We start from the raw sequence: 17,002 nt of genomic DNA, 5'->3' as shown, positions 1-17,002 counted from the left end.
CCCCCGCACATCGGCCGTGCACAGGAGCCATGAGAACAGCCAGGAAGGGAAGTGTGGAGATGCCAGCGTTTGTGCGGCAGCTGGTGAAAGAGACAGAGAAGAGGGTCAGCTCCTTCTTCAAGGGGGGTCGCAGCGACACAGGCGAAGGGCAGCATCCTGAGGAGGGAGATGGGGAGGAGGTCATTCCCAGCCCTTATCTGGACCGTCCAGTCCTAGACAAGCTGATCGAGGAGGGTTGTTCCCGTTGGGGCCTAACCTACGCCCTGGGCAGCATGCAGGGCTGGAGGGCCAACATGGAGGACTTCCATAACTGTGTGCCACAGCTGGGTGGCGAGCTGGCCAACTGGAGCTTCTACGCTGTGTTTGACGGACACGCAGGCAGCAGCGTTGCCCAGTACTGCTCCCAGCACCTTCTTAGTCAGATCCTATCTACAGGTGAGACAGATGGAAATTTGATTATCCGCCCTGTCATTCTGGCTTTGTTACGTTGGACAAAATATGTGGGAAGGTATTTTGTGAGGCTTTATCAAAGCGCAAGAATTTAAAATTCAACCCTGCAGTGCCCATGGGGCATTTGAGATATGTGTCAATATATGTGGAAACTTTCTTTTTAAAGTTCCTTTAAAAATGTTCTTTAAAAGTTCTGAAAGTTCCTATTTAATCTTATTAATCAATCTGAATTCATCTTGAGTAACAAAACCCTATACCACAGTTTGCTACCTTCTAAAGGCAGAAAAACTACTGCTATTCTGTGGTTCCATCCAACTTTTGCTTAAATTTCAAGTGAATAATTAAATGTCGGGGGGGGGGGGATCATGCAAGTTAAGAAACGTTTTCATCAGATCTGTTTAAGTGAGTAAAAACTTTAAACATAGTTTTACAAGTTCTATGCCAAATGTCCATTCTTCGACGCTCATGAGCGGGATAAACCAGTAAAGATTAAGAAACAGTTGATCATGTGATTAAATTCTGTTTGCATTTCATTTCTTTTATCAGGCAAATACGCTTCCATCATAATTAATCGCATTTCTTTTTATAGAAAAAAAAGTGAGTGTATAAACCTTGCTAAGAATTTTGGGGATTTTATTTGACATTTGCCATTTTCCATCAAGCTTTTTCTTTATTCAAAATGACAAAATTCACATAAAAGTTTTTAAGTGCGAGGCTGATCTTGGGACCACGAGATGTAAGCATAGCAGGATAAACACAGCTGCAGATGTTTAAAAGTAAAGATGGGTGGGACACCTGGTGACTCACCTGGTAGAGCATGTACCACATATAAGGCTGAGTCCTTACCGCAGCAGCCTGGGTTTGAATCTGGCCCAGGCCCTTTGCTGCATGTCATCCCTCTCTCTTCCCTGCCTTTCTTGTCTCTCTACTGTCACTATCAAATAAAGGGGAAATGCCACAAAAAAGTAATGATGGGTCTGTTTGATTTGGGTGTGACAATGAGCCAGCATTGACAGAACTGTTGACTGTTGTCAATGCTGGCTCACTGCCACACGAGTGACAGTGGCTCATGAGGGAGAGCAGGCTGGAGGGTTGCGAGTTTGATCCTCAGCTCCTCCTTGCAAAAATGTTGAGGTGTCCTTGAGCAAGACACCTAGCCCCTAACAGTTCCCAAAGAGCAGGTTGATGCCTTGCATGGCTAACACCATCGTGTGTGTATGTGTGTGTGTGTGTGTGTGTGTGTGTGTGTGTGCGCGTGTGTGTGAATGGGTGAATGTGAGGCATTCACTAATTGTAAAGTGGTTTGGGTCGATGACTTAAATCAAACACACCTATCCCTTACAGATGGGTTTTCACCTTTGGTGTTACCACAGATGGGTAGCAAACTCACAAAAGTTGTATAAGGTTTAATTGCTCTTTAATACAATAATCTACGATCTATCAAGCTACTCCCTCCATTACAATGAACAGAGCTCTTTTTATGTCCCAAAGAATATTTATGTGATATTGGGCTATACAAATAAAATTGACTCGACTTCGTTGGATGCCTTGCTTCAGCTGATACTACTGTATATATTTGTTTGTGTACTCAGGTGGAATGGGACCCGAGGATGATCCAGAGGGGATAAGAGGAGGCATCATAGAGGGCTTCCTGCAAACAGACAAGCACTTGCACACCGCGGCCCGACGAGAGGGTTGGGAAAGGGGTGGCACCACTGTGGTGGCCACCCTCATCTCACCGTGCTACATCTACTTTGCCAACTGTGGTGACTCGCGGGCCATATTGTGCCGGTCTGGACAGGTGTGTTTCTCCACCCAGGACCACAAACCATACAGTCCACTGGAGAGGGAGCGTATTGAGAGCGCTGGTGGCTCAGTGTCCCTCCAACGAATCAACGGTTCTCTCGCTGTTTCACGCGCCCTGGGGGATTTCAGCTACAAGGGGGTGGAAAACCGACCACCAAACCAGCAGATGGTCTCCCCAGAGCCGGAGGTGTGTGTGGTGGAGCGCTCGCCTGCAGATGAGTTCCTGGTGCTTGCCTGCGATGGGGTGTGGGACACAATTACCAACGAGGAGCTGTGTGCCTTTATCCATAGCCGTCTGCGTGTCTGCACTGACCTGAGGGATGTCTGCGCTCAGGTCATTGACCTGTGTCTCTATAAGGTCAGAACCTGAAGGGTCACCACCTTCTCGAGATATCAGCTGCATATCACAAGTGATTGTGTAACTATGGAAAAATTAGCGGAAATATTATCTAGCTATCTACAAATTGTTGATTCTTTTTCCTTTTTTCATCAAAAACATAGCAAGGTCATTTTAAAAATGTCAATGAATGCACCAGGCTTTTTGTTGTCTTATGTAATGGTGTAATCCTTTTGTATATGCCTGTGGTGTGTTCGATGGTTTGTAAACACATATTGCCTGGAGGCAAAAACATTTTCTTTAAAAAAGATCTCACTGTGCACTTTAAACATACATCATTTCTATAGACACAACAAACAATGATATTTAGACCAATATGAACCCCATGTGTATGGGGCAGTTGTCGATGGACTGGACCGCACTGGATTTGGCTGCCACATCCATCATGTCACAGTTATGTAACAGGGCTTCTGCTTGCACATGCACAGTGCCCTGAAAGTGTCACAGTTTATCTCATACTTCCACACGTAGCGTTTTTCAGTGGAATCGGGTGCCTTGTTGTCTTTGGGACATTAGTGTCCATGTCGAGGAAAAGCTCTGCCTCTCTCTGTGACTGAGAAGGCTCCTGCTGCCCCCACAGATTTAGGGTTAAATACTGCTTTTTGTATGCCGACATGAAATCACCTGAGACGGCCATCAGGAACACTCACCTTCTCTGGCATTGCTCCACAGGGCAGCTTGGACAACATCAGCATCATCCTGCTCTGCTTCCCTGGTGCCCCCCAGCTGTCGGCAGAGGCATTACACCAGGAGGCTGAACTGGAAGACCTCCTGGAATCCAAGGTTGCAGGTGTGGATGTGGGGCCGGCCGTCACTTCTGGGGCTTTTCAGTACAAAATGAGCGATTCTACAAAACATCCAAAGCGCTCATGTGGCCGAGAAGGCAGCATGTTCAAACACTCATTAATCACGGTGTCTATTAGGATATTGAAGTGTGTTGTTTTTGTAATGCTTTGGTATTGAAAATACTGAAACCTTTTTTTTCCCCTGCTGGTGGATTCTTAGTAGTTCAAGCACAGAGAACTAAATCCATTTTAAGTGCTCTGGCTTGCGGGGGAAGGAATCCCTGCAGGCTCTGAAAGTCAACAGCTATTCCTCTGATGCATAAACAGATCCTTTTTGAACATAAATATGTTTTAGCCTTTATCAACAGCTGCATTTAGTAAAAAAAATCAATCATTTACATTTCAATAAAACGTTTCATCAGGTCATATACTCATTTTTGTTTTGACTTTTCATAGAGATTTATGAAGAGCTGTGTGCCAGAGGGGAGGACCCTGACCTGTTATCTGTCCTCACAGTCCTAGCATCCATTGTCATCCCTGGCTTACCTCCAGGTGGAGGCATACAGAGCAAGTAAGTGTCCAGGTGTGTGTGTGTGTGTGTGTGTGTGTGTGTGTGTGTGCGTACGTGTGCGTGCATGCGTGCATGCGTGAGTGCATGCATGTGTGTCAGAGAGAGAAAGTCCACAATGCATTGTCCAAACGTGCCTTTGTACTTGTTACCATGTATATTTTTGTGCACTGTAATTACAATGGGAGTAGGGAAATAATACTGCCTCTTCTGAATGTTACAGAAGGAACTGCATTATTTCTGCTTACTATCAGCAGAGAGAGATACACAAACCGACACTGCCCAATGTAAGTAAACATAATGTATATTATATGCATTAGTGGGAACGTGATCTCAGAATGAACAATACACTCACCAGTTTTTTCCTCCGCCAACTTTTCCGTGCAGGGTTTGGGGGGGTCTTGAGAAACACATCTCTGATCTGTCTTCAAGCCTCCCCGGGTGGATTATTAATATCAACAAGAACTAGTATCTTTCTCTGTGCAATTTGTCAAAAAGGGAGACAGACGATGGAAGAGCTGTTTATTTTTTCTGCCGCCATCCCAGTCAAGCAGCATGTCGACATAATAAATACAATGCAAAGGTAGGCGTAATAAAGTTGGATGCATTTTATTATTTATACATGGACATTTTCTAAAGCTTGACCAGATACACTGATCCAGCAACAACCCTCTGCCTCATATTCAGAGAACAGAAGACAAGGATAATTTCAGTTGATATATTGTATATAAAATCGATTATATTTCAATCTGTTGTAAAACTGTAGATTCCTATTGGTATTCTGCTGTATGAAATTAAATAAATAAAATAAGGAATAAAATATGTTACCATGTGGAATTGGATTAAAGACTGATCATTTAGGAATAGAGTTTTTTTTAAAGGAGTTTTGTAACTTTTCTGCCATTCTTTACCATGAGGAGGGAATTTGTGTACCATACCGACCGCCAGCAGCATGTTAGCGCTGTCAGCACTTTTAGATCTATCAGTACCACCGGCCACAAGGTCTTTGGTTAGCTTATAGCTAACAGTAGCTATTTCTTTCACTGGTGCATGCTAACAAATCTAACAAGGCTATTTAGAGAAGCTGAATGAATGAACGAACTCGCCTTTCATTATTTTATTTTTTTTAATTTTTTTTAAGGCAAGTGAAAAATGATCATTCTAAATTGTCCAATCTTTCAAAACCAACAAACCCACCCTTCTCCCTATGTAATCTGGTTGAAATGATCTGTACTACGCTGCTCTACAAATCTATTTTAAAGTAGGGGAGACTGGGGCATCTTGCACACTTTTTACACTCTTTTATATATATCGGGATCAATATATCATATTGTTACAAATTGCATACCAAATGAAAGAACAAAGTCTCAGGCATATATTTTCAATTCGTTTCATATCTTATTTCAGTACAGGGTTATGGGCATTTAAATAGTGAGTGTGCACATGTAACATGTTGTCCCATCAGCAGGTAAGTTGTCACACTGTGTGGGGTAAGACATAAATTCAGCTACAGAAAAATAGATTGATTAATCACTGAACTTGAATCAATCCTGGAACGTGGTCGTTAAATCAGTCCCAACTATGACTGGAAAATCATTTCAAACAAACTTTCAAATAAAACATGTCACACATTCAAGCAAATCTCAAGCCAGGTCTCAAACCTCACTAGTTAGACTCATCATCAGAATTGCAGTTCTGGCAAACATAAATTGCCTTGCCAGGGGTGCACTCTTCATGAGCCCACTGTCTGCATTTCATGCACTGGGCCAAAGTCTCTCTTGGATGGCTGTTCGCAAATGGCTCCACGCAAACAAAGCACAGGCACTCATCTTCATCTGTTGGAAGAGGCATCTCGAGTCTTTCTTACTTGTCTTCTTTTTCTTTGGGTGTTTTCGATTTGGTTCCCCCGCATTTCTTTTGGAATGGATTGTTTTAACCTTGTGCCTGCCTTTCAGCCGCAAGTGCCTCCTTCACTGGTGTGTCAGTGAGAATAGCAATTTTTCTTTTCTTTTCTTTTTTTTTTGCAGGCTAGTTTTCTTGGACCAGCTTTTGGGTATGGACAAATATCCTCTGGAGTTGATTGGTGGGTGAAGCTGGCATTACTAGGGGCAAGGGTGAGGTGGTGCTAATTGGCAGGGCTGGGTTAGTGCTGGGGCCTGGAAGTGCTGGGTCGGTACTGGGGCCTGGAAGGGCTGGGTCCTGAAAGGGGCGATCTGAGACACACAATGGTGCCAATTCTGCCTCCAGTAACACATCCCTGTTGTAATTTTGAACTCCTGTCATGCAAAAGCCAGTCTGAATATTCAGTGGGGTTGCTGCCAGAGGATATGCAATTGCCACAATCCCAGGGATGTCATAGATTGTGATTGTTTTCCCTGGGTTGTTCCTCATCCAGGAACCAGACACTGAGTTTATGTGCCTCTTCAGCAGCCCATAAATGGTTCTGTCATAAGGTTGCAGCCTGAGTGAGCAGTGGGGAGGGAAGGAGAGCATAATTATGCCATTTTCTTTGGCAAAATTTAGACCATCAATGGAAAGGTGGGAGCTGTGGTTGTCCAGAAGGCGTAAACATGGCTTTTCCTTTACACATTTGGCATGTTCAACAAAATGATTGAAGAATCCACGAAGTGTGCTTCCTTCATCCAGCCAGAGGGGTTTGCTCTTCCTTTGCTGCCAGATGGCCCATTGTTGAGGAAGTGGTTGTGGAAGTTCACCCGAGGGAATATGAAATGGGGGGAATATTGTTCCCTGATGCTGAGACTGTACATGCTAATGTCACTAGGGTACCCCTTTCACCAGATGTCAGTGAGCCTACCTGTTTAAACCCGCGCCTATCCACCATTTGGTCTGGTTTCTGCACAGTCGTCACACCAGTTCATCCATATTCCAGATGTCCCCTGATCCCAGTGAATTTCAGCCTAACACCTTCTCCAGATCGTCAAAGAAAGCCTTGACATTCTCCTTGTTAAAGGCACTTGCCCTGTCAAGGCTAGTTACCTCTGTCTTTCTGAGAGAGTGTAGGGTACCGCTTTAAGAAACGTGTAAATCACTCGCTGTTGCCTTTTTCTTTTTCAGCCCAGGCTGGTGGAAACTGCAGCTCGCATGCCACTGCAAATTCATACGCTAGCTTTCTCACCTCATTTGGCAACAATCCAAAATAGATGTCAGCTGATCTAATAAGGTACTGCTCAAGCTGCAGCTCAAAGTCTCGGCTAAACACCTGCTGTGGAGATCTATACCCGACCAACTAGTTGGGATGGCTGTCTGACTTTCTATTTCAGCTGTAGTGAATGTCTTACATTATCAAGCCAGTGTACGGCAGTTAATGTTATAATGCTTCGCTGTACTCCTGATTGATTTATTTGTCAACTTCACCTGCCTCACTGTCCTTAGCATCACGTCAGGTGGTGTGCTGCCATTTTCTGTTTTTTTTGTTGTTGTTTTTTTTTCCATAATTCCTGACCATCTCTTCTCCCTTCCTTCTTTCCTGGCTTCCTTCCTTTATTTTCTTTCTTTAAAAACACATGTCATATATCTAAATTATATACGACAACAGTTGACAAGCAGACTGTCTATGTCTGTGTATACTGGCAACTTGTCTCGGTGATTTTTAGGTAAGTTACCCCAAAATCACCGGGACACGTTGCCCCAAACTGCCATGTCTGCTAATGTTTGCTATATCTTAAAGTTAGCTTAAAGCAGGACATTAGCAAAAGTATAACAAGACACTTTATTCTCTCCTCTACCAAGTACAATTGTGAAGATTTTTAATTAGAAGATTATTACAAAAAAATTCACATTTTTTTTGTTTTTTTTTATTTTAGAATGTGAAAAATGGTAAACCAGTGCTAACCTCGGTTAACAGTGTGCTTTGCTTTTCCCAGACAGGATATGACATCAGACCAAGTAGATGCACAAAACTAGCATTCGACTTTTAAGTAGCGCCCTCTGATGGTGAAAATATTAACGACGTGACAACTTGCCCATGTGACAAATAGCCCCAATCTCCCCTACATATTATTGAGCAGAACAGTACAGAACAGATCCTTGAGAAATGAAATGGAGAGTAATGCTCAGCAGATTTGTATACATCTTACAGCAATGTTGTATGCTTTCAGTGAGTAATTCTGTGTATAGATATTACCTGTTATGAGACTGATTGTTTCTGTCTAAATAAAGATTGTTTAACAAACTAACTTCATACTCCTGAATATTTACATGAACTCAAAGTCACAGTTTGTCCGCTTTTGATTTTATAACTACGAAGAAAATGTTCAAATATGGCCGCTAAAAAAATGTCTCCCAATCATATACTAAATTGTTGATTTTCAATCTATTCCTATCTTAAGTTCTCTTATATGTCACCTCTCTGTCTGGCATTCTGATTTACATCTGTATTACATCAATGATTTGATGGCCATGTCAGCATAGATTATACAGTTTACAAAGAAATCATTTTTGCATAGGGAAGCAATTTCTCCATACAATCTGGATGACCAAGATGAAAACGCTAAATCTAGCACTTCAGACTGCTGATGTTGAAGTTGTATGACTATCACTACAATGCTTATTTACACAAAGCACCTCAAAATCATTTTTTTTGCAATGAGCTAATGATTACTCTGAATTTCAATGAAACACATTGATTGAAACATGAAATGTGCCCCACAAGTAATCAGGAAATTAAGATTTTTTTTTCCCTTTTCGAGCACTCATGGGCTCCATAGTGTGTTTAAGGAGTTTGTTCTCAATAAAAAAAAAGAAAAAGAAAAAAGAAAACACACAAATCAGAGGTAATAAATATTCAGCAAGTTGTCTGAGAGGACTTTTCAGGCTTAGGTATTATGCACACATGCTCACTGAAGCCTACTACTACTACTACCTTCAATACAGCCATTGCATTTTTTGAGGATCTCAGGGGACATATATGCAGCACTCTTAAATCAGTCTTTCCCTTTAAGTGGTCCTTCACTCCTTCCTCTAGCTGATTTCCTAGCATGAGCCAATCACTTCAGGATATCAAGCCCCTCTTCACGAAGATGTGCTTTAAATGATATGAATATTGCACTCTTTCTTCCAACAAAATATGAACAATTAATTCATGAATGTCTGGAATCCATATTTAGGGGTCTGCAACTGTCCGGACAGACATTCTCCAAATATGGTATTTAAAATAAGATCATTCAGGGTCCGCGGTGGCGTAGCGGTCTAAGCGTCGGCTTGGTGTCGATGCAGTTGCCCACTGGGGACTGGGGTTCGCGCCCCGGTCTCGTCAGATCCGACTATGGCCGGACTCGATGAAGCAGCAATCATTGGCAACGCTGTCTTCGGGAGGGGGGCGGAGTCGGCTTGTGTTCGTCATGTGAATGCGTCTCTGTGTGTGTCGGAAAAACAGTGGTTCGGCTTGGATTCGCCTTGTCACGAAAGTGGGGAGGCGCTTTCCTTCGAGACTGCCGGCCGGAGAGATGCAGTTGGCGAACGCATGCAATACGAGGGTGGGTGTTTGAATTAAAATAGGGATCAATTGGCCACTAAATTGGGAGAAAAAAGGGGAAAATCAGAAATAAATTAAAAAAAAAAAAAAAAATAAGATCATTCTACACTCACAATTTGATTTTGGCACACTAACTAAAGATGATTAAGGAATCAAATGAATTGAAAATGGATAAATGACTAACTTTGAAATCAAAGAGAAGATACAATCTATATTCGGTGTCTTGGGAGTTCCAGTGCAAAGAATCAAAAGTGCTGTACAGAATAATACTAACGTCTCCCCCCATCGTGTCATGAGCATGGCACTACCTGTCCATACTGGTCTCCTGCAGGCGATTATTCATGATCGCAAAGGCACCCACACCCTCAGAAAATCCATTTTGGTGGTTGTGGCACTGCTGTGAGCCCTGGTGAGCTGTTTCACTCAGTTGCTTTTGCAGCAGAGCCAGAGACACCTTATTGGACACTGTGAACTCATTCAAAGAGATCATCTCTCCTGAGACACGCCGGCCAACATACACCCCATCGGCCACGGCATCGGTCTCACTGTCACACACCGTCTCCACCGAGGTGTCTGTGTAGCAATGTCTTCCTGTGGCGCAGTGGGATGGGACGGGCTGCACAGCATTGCATTTGAAGTGCTGTCGTCTCGGATGTGTGTTTCGAAGCCTTCGGCGGGTGCGTTTTTTGGGGGGGCAAGGGCAACAGAGCCAAAAGCAGCTTGTCTTAGAGCAGAAGCAGGGACAATGCTGCTCGGGGCAGACCAGTTTGCCCAGGATCCAGTTGAGGGTTTGCTTGATGACAATAGAGATGACATTGAAGAGAGAGTAGATACAGCATACTCCCATGAGGATGAAAAGGCAGTTCCCAAGCTGGTAGGCCTCCTGAGCCTCGTACTGCTGTCTCTGGCTGCTCACTAGGTCTCCGAAGCCGATGGTGCTAAAAGCCACAAAACAGAAGTACAGAGAGTCCACATAGCTCCAGTTTTCCATGGAGCAGTACAGCGACGAGGCACTGCATGCAATAATCACAGAGGTTACGCCAAGGATAAGCATCACATAGTAGACAGAAGGCTTCCACCCTTCTAGGCTGTCATCCACATCATGGGGTACCTCCCTGCCCGGCAATACCCCGACCCCAACACACCTCATCCGACGCTCGTGAAACCAGCGCATGATGTAAGCCAGCATGGTAATGATCCTCTCCAGGAACAGGTTGAAGAAAAGGATGGTGGATGCACAGCCAATGAGACCATAGAAAATTAGGAATATCTTTCCAGCTATTGTGGCTGGGGTGGTCATACCAAAGCCTTGTGAAGACAATTATAAAATAAAGTGTTAATTTTGCAACTTTTAAATGGGGGCCCACTATTATTCACACAGACAGGGGCTGAAAAAGGGGGACAGAGGGAATCATTGGTTCGAGAGATGAATACATTACACGAAACAACTCCAAAACATCACCTTCACAGCTATCCTAACTGACATCTATGAAATGGTGTTCAGTTTGTGTGTATTTAGTGACATTTGGACATTGTGTCTATTCAGTGACATTCGTCTGAACCCGAATTAGAGATGTTCTACAGCAATAAGTAAAATAGAGTAGCAGCAAGTCTTACCAATGGTGGAGATCACTGTGCCCACAAAATAGAAAGCTCCAGAAAAGTCCCAGCGAGGTCTCAAAGTGTCCACTCTGATCCCAGCTCCATTTGCCTCCTCATATTGACGCAGCAGGGTGTGCAGGGCACTCAGGCTGACCCTGTACTGCTGGGTGAAGTTCTCCAGCTGCTGTTTCCAGAGGCGGCGGGCACGCAGCTCAAAAGGGTGTTCAAGGGCTGAGAAGATGGCTGCTCCGCACAACAAGTAGAGCAGGATGAGCCCGGCCAGCAAGAAAAAACGGGCGTTGTCCTCGTTCACAGGCAGCCGAGGGCAGCAGCCACCAGCACCACCCCTTCTCTGAGCCATGACTGCACCAGCAAAGGTACACCGCATGTACTGCCTGCTTCTGCCAGTGTAGTAAAATAGCTTACTTGCAGTAAAACCCACATACACACCTTATACGGTACACATACAATGCAATGGGCCTATAGATGGATAAATACCAAATGGCAATCGTTCTGTTTTGCACTCAAGGCTATATATGTTTACACATCTGGCTATTAAAATGTAACACAAGCAGTTTAAAAAAAGGGTTTGCTCAATGAAGGGAATTTTGAGCTGGTGCACTGCTTTAGAAGGGAGCGTGGTCAATAATAATAACTCAATGTAGCCTATACAGAAAATATAAGAAATATTTTTTGCAACGAATGGTGTTGAAATAGTAATGATTACTAAAACTATTTATCTACACTTGACTGCCATGCAGAGAAAACAATTAAGTTTTAAAACATACTACATATTCATTAAACCAAGGAAAACTGTGACTGAATATACACTAAGCTGACATCACGTCATGATCACATCATTACTGAGAAGTCCATAACTATTTCATCATAACAGCCGGTCACAAGTTATAAATGTAAATGTTAGTCAATAGCCTTAAATGAACACCAATACAGATCGTCATTACTGCCATATCAAAGTAGATAAGAATAATGAAAAAAAATACCTTTTTTTGTTGTTAAGATTTTCCATTTACTGAAAATTGCTGGTCTGGGCTTACATCTTTTTAATCATGGATCTGCTGAACAATGGCCAGTGAAAGGATTCGTCACGTTTTTATGTACAAAGTGAGAGGCTGTCTGATGTTCGCTCTTTCATCATATTGACATCACGCCCCCTGAACACACACACACACACACACACACACACACACTCTGCCCCCCCACCCACGTTTTTGAGCATACCTTGATTTCAGCAGTGATTTCTTTGTTTTAGAAGCACTATCCTTCTCATCCAGCATTTAATCAGTAATTGATGTTAGTTCTTCTTGAAGGATAACAAGTGATATGAATTTTGCTTGAATTTAAAATAGGTGCTTTTATCCAGCTGCTGAATTATCCTTAAGCTTTTATCCAGTTGCTGAATTATCCTTAACATGACCTGACCCTGTGATTCCATCACATCAATGGTCCATGCATAGTGATTGATTAAAAGTCCCATTTGAGAGGATCTGTTTGATAATGTTGTCCTTGTCTAATGGAGCCATCAATTTTTAACTCTTCTCTCTATAAAAAGACATTTCTGTTTGGTACCCATTCCAAAACATCCTACATTACCAGCAATTCCTCAGTTTTTTTTTTTTCTTCTTGTAGACTGTGTGGGAGGATCTGTCGAGCATGAGTACTGACAGACAAATCTGTCTGACCATGCCTTTAATCTTGGATTGTGCCGGATGAAAGGGCAGGGGTTTTTTTTCCATCACTTCTGATGACTGAATGACAGACTGAACAGGTGTGGAAGAAAGAGGTCATATGTGCCTTTATCCCACCAGCCCTTCATCAAGCACTGAATTTGTTTTTCTATCACCATCTTGGCTGTATGGCACTGCATATGACTGCCCTGGCAAGTTAGTGCACACTGTTTTGCATGCTTTTTTTGTTTTAAAGTTGTTTCCTGGCAACAGTAAATGGACAGCTTTTATAAGAGAAGAAATCCTCAACATCAGGGAATCTACTCCTCTGGATTTATTCCCAACTTCTCTTACTCCTGCCATGGAATTATTGGACATTGTGAAAGGAGCTGTGGCCCTTGGACGAGCGGTGAGACGCACGACAGGAAAGTGCTCTGGAGTCCTTGTGCGTTGTCAAAAGAGAGGTTTATGCACAGGTCTGCCAGTAATATTTCTCTCCAATGTGTGCTCACAGTGCAATACATTGTCTTTATGCATGCTCAATAATCCAGGTAAGAAAATCTCAAAAAGTTCAATCAGTTCATCTGGACACAACATTTATTGAGAGAGAAACGTTTCATCACTCATCTAAGTCAGTGGTTTCCAACCTTTTTTCCTTAGCGCCCCCCTACTTATTTCTAAGAAAAGCTGAGCCCCCCCCCCCCGGCTCGCACACACACGCCAAGAGAAAAGTAATTCATTCCAAATATTTATTTGCAAAGATTAACATCAAATATATTTTTTTCCACCTTTATCTTCAATAAATATCTCGTTTCACTTTTTTGTACGCAGCACCGAGACCATCGCGGCTGGCATCAGTATGCAGGACGTAAGGAAGATTGGGATTGGCGAAGGCAAGAACAGGGGCCGAAGTCAGTTTATCTATGAGAGTTCTAAAAGCAACGTCACACTCTTCAGTCCACTCATTTCCAAAAGGTAAGGTGGGATTGATGGAAGTCTTGACCCTGTCCTTCTTGTAAATCTTCCCTCTTTTCCTTGGAGCAACATAGCCAGCAGTTAGAGCATTCAATGGCTTTGCTATTTTAGAGTACCCTTCCACAAAACCTCGGTAATATCCAGCAAATCCTAGGAAGCATTTGAGCTCTTTTCTGTTGGTGGGTTGAGGCCATTCTCTCAAAGCAGAGACTTTGCTTGGATCTGTGTGGACTCCATTGGCATCTACAACATGGCCAAGGTATTTAACAGAAGTCTGGAAAAAATGGCATTTTTCAGGGGACAACTTTAGGCCATAGTCTTTGAGCCGGTTCAACACTTTCATCAATCTGGCCTCGTGCTCTTCTAGTGTGTCAGAGAAGACAATCAGGTCATCCAGAAATACTAGTACTTCATTGAGATGCAGGTCTCCAACACATTTCTCCATCAGTCTCTGAAAGGTGCTTGGTGCATTTGTCACACCTTGGGGCATACGATTAAACTCATAGAAGCCTAGAGGGCAGACAAAAGCGGTCTTGTGCTTATCTTCCTCTGCAACTTCTACTTGATAGTAGCCTGACTTCAGATCCATGACAGAAAACCATTTGGCTCCACTAAGAGCAGAGAAGGTGTCTTCGATGTTGAGGAGAGCATAGGCATCTTTGATCGTTCTCATGTTCAGCTTCCTGAAATCTATGCAGAGTCTTATTGCACCATTCTTCTTCTTGACAACTACAATGGGGGAAGCAAATGGAGACTCTGACTCGCGAATAATTCCAGCGTCTAGCAGCTCTCTTAGGTGTTGTTTGACAGCTTCTCTGTCAGAGGGATGAATGGGTCTGGGTTGCTCTCTAAAAGGGGCCTCATCCTGGAGTCGGATGCGATGTTTTACTGCAGTCGTATGACCATGAGACAAGTCATCAACAGCAAACACCTCTGGCATGCTGTTCAGCTGGTGTGTGATCCGTTTTTTCCACTCTTCTGGAATGGGGGAATCTTCCAAATCAAAGTTGGTGGTGTTACTCTGAGACTGAGGGATGTCAGGCACAGTCATATTTTGGGATTCAGACGGCATCACATACTGTGCTACCATCATTTCAGCTATCACCTGCCTTGGATGCAGTGTGACACTACGATCAGTCACATTTCTGAGAATGACAGGAATCTTGTTTAAAGATCGAAGTGGAGTTTCTATCAAGGAATTTTCAACGAACACTCCACCAGGTAAGGAAACGGTTTCAGGGGATTCGACCACGAAAAGGGAACGTGGGAAATGTTTCTTCACTCTGACATCTCCAAAGACAGACACTTTTCTTCCTGGTGGAATGGTGACAGGATGGCGTCCATGCAACTTAACATGATTGGCTGAAATCTCTTCCTGATGACTTAGGGCAACATGCTGGAACAGCAAGATACAGTCACTATTGATATTGAGCCTTTGTAAGAATTCTCTTCCATGCTTTTCTATGCCACCTTCATATAATCTGTCAAGGACATTGGTTCCAATCAATAGGGGAATCTGAGTGTTAAAATGGCAATTTGGCACAATGAGAACTAATGAAGAGACCTGTTCAGCTACGCCAGTGATGCTGCTGGGGAAGGAGATGAGGGCTTGGATATAACCCTGGTAAGGAACATGTTGGCCACCTGCACCTTCTATCTGGAAAAGAGTCTGAATGGGCTGGATGGGGAGGAACGATAAGTGGTTCAAGTAGAATGTCTCTGAAATGGTTGTTACTTGGGAACCGGTGTCAAGGATTGATTCACATTCTATTCCTTCAATGGAGACAGATGCAGTGCAGCGTGGCCCTACAAGTTCACAGGGAAGGGATTGGCTATTTTGGTATCTTTGTCTGTATCTATTTTTTCTTGTCTGGGTTCTATTCATAATATCATTAATGGGTTTGGGACTCTTATGCTGGTACTTAGCTACTGAACGTCCCGAAACAGGAGCTGCTACTAGTTTAAAGGCATGGAGGTGAGGGTATGCGTATTCCTGTGAGCTTCACGTTTTTGTCTCAGCTTGGTGTTCTTTTGATGGACAAGAGCGGGGTTGGGGGCACTCACACAGTGGGCAGCAATGTGACCATCTCCACCACATTTAAAGCAGAACCATGGCTTGGGAAAACGAGGCGTGTAAATTCGAGGTGTGGAGGCATTCATGACCATGCAGCTGGTTTCAATCTGAGTTCTGTTTGGCTGTGGTTCTTCCTTGATGGACAGGGTTGCAATTTGTTTCTTTAACTCAGCTACCTCATCGCGGAGTTTCTGTGTGTCTTCATTTTTGTTTTCGGCTGGGGCTTCGATTCCATAAACAGTGTGGGCATGCACTGAAGCTTTTGAGCTCCCTAGATGTTTCTTCATCCTATCTAGTTTAGCTGAACGACGGCCTTCTTCTGTCCTAAGCTGATGAAGCAATTCAGGAAATGAGGGTGGGCTATTTTTTTTCTGTTCAAGCTGAAGACCTAAAATCAACGAGTGGTCCCAGCATCCTCTGCAGAACTGTCTTAAGTGTTTTTCTGAATCTACAAGTGAAGCTCCCCCTCTAGAGATGACTTTAGTGAGGAGGGTCTGAAGTCTGAATAAATAATCAGATGGCTTCTCTCCAGAATTCTGGTTTGCACTCAAGAATGCAGCAAAAAGCTCTTCTCCATCTTCTACGACTCCAAAGGCTGATTCGATGTGGTTTACGTACGCAACAGGGTTTGCATTGACCCCAAGTGGTTTCACCATGTCAGAAGCTGGACCAACCAAACTCTCTAGAACCTTTCTGATTTTTTGTGAATCGGTGACATAGGTGTCACTTAGAAGCAGCTCAACTTGAGTTCTCCAAGCTTCATAATCTACTTCCCCATTTGGCTTTGGAAGCCTACCTGAGAAGGTTCGAATTTTACTTGGGCTACTGTATGGTTGTGTTGACTCATTCTTAATAACATGTTCTACTACTACGTTCTGGATGCTCGGGGGATTAATGATGTCTTCTTCAAGGCTCATTGAATTACGCATGGATGAGTGTGTGGTTGGAGCACGGTGAATGTCAGATATAGATGGCCGTCTGTTACATTCTTGGGTCATGCTAGGCGTGTGCTCAACATCAATGCTAGGCTTAGTGTCTTGCATAGGGCTGTGTTCCAGTAAAGACGTGTTGTCAGTTTTCTGTGATGCTGTAGACCGAATGCGCCTCAGTTCATTTTCTAAGATGGAGGCATAGCCTGACATGGCACTACCACCAATAGCGCT

General features: G+C 43.4%; 2 protein-coding genes across 2 annotated transcripts; one reads left to right on the top strand and one right to left on the bottom strand.

The window, feature by feature from the left end:
• Positions 1 to 29: 29 nt before the first annotated feature.
• On the top strand, positions 30 to 4,013 carry ppm1nb (protein phosphatase, Mg2+/Mn2+ dependent, 1Nb (putative)). Its single transcript, XM_056285414.1, has 4 exons — positions 30 to 435; positions 2,043 to 2,614; positions 3,326 to 3,443; positions 3,895 to 4,013. The coding sequence occupies exons 1-4, from the start codon at positions 30 to 32 to the stop codon at positions 4,011 to 4,013; spliced, it is 1,215 nt and encodes a 404-aa protein (XP_056141389.1).
• A 5,791-nt stretch (positions 4,014 to 9,804) lies between these two features.
• Positions 9,805 to 11,490, bottom strand: kcnk12l (potassium channel, subfamily K, member 12 like). The gene is made up of 2 exons (XM_056284256.1): positions 11,118 to 11,490; positions 9,805 to 10,808 (listed from the first exon to the last, which is right to left on the bottom strand). Exons 1-2 carry the CDS (start codon positions 11,488 to 11,490, stop codon positions 9,805 to 9,807), a joined length of 1,377 nt encoding a protein of 458 aa, XP_056140231.1.
• Between the last annotated feature and the right edge of the window lie 5,512 nt (positions 11,491 to 17,002).

This window comes from Lampris incognitus, chromosome 8 (assembly GCF_029633865.1).
Source record: "Lampris incognitus isolate fLamInc1 chromosome 8, fLamInc1.hap2, whole genome shotgun sequence".
Classification (NCBI taxonomy): Eukaryota; Metazoa; Chordata; class Actinopteri; order Lampriformes; family Lampridae; genus Lampris; species Lampris incognitus.
This window is presented reverse-complemented; position numbering and strand designations above follow the sequence as displayed.

Excerpts from the sequence above, each read along its gene's own strand:
- ppm1nb (XM_056285414.1), top strand. The coding sequence starts at position 30 with ATGAGAACAGCCAGGAAGGGAAGTGTGGAGATGCCAGCGTTTGTGCGG. Across the intron at positions 2,615-3,325 it reads TTGACCTGTGTCTCTATAAG|GGCAGCTTGGACAACATCAG; the intron begins GTCAGAACCTGA and ends ATTGCTCCACAG. Across the intron at positions 3,444-3,894 it reads CCTGGAATCCAAGGTTGCAG|AGATTTATGAAGAGCTGTGT; the intron begins GTGTGGATGTGG and ends GACTTTTCATAG.
- kcnk12l (XM_056284256.1), bottom strand. The coding sequence starts at position 11,490 with ATGCGGTGTACCTTTGCTGGTGCAGTCATGGCTCAGAGAAGGGGTGGT. Across the intron at positions 10,809-11,117 it reads CACAGTGATCTCCACCATTG|GCTTTGGTATGACCACCCCA; the intron begins GTAAGACTTGCT and ends TGTCTTCACAAG.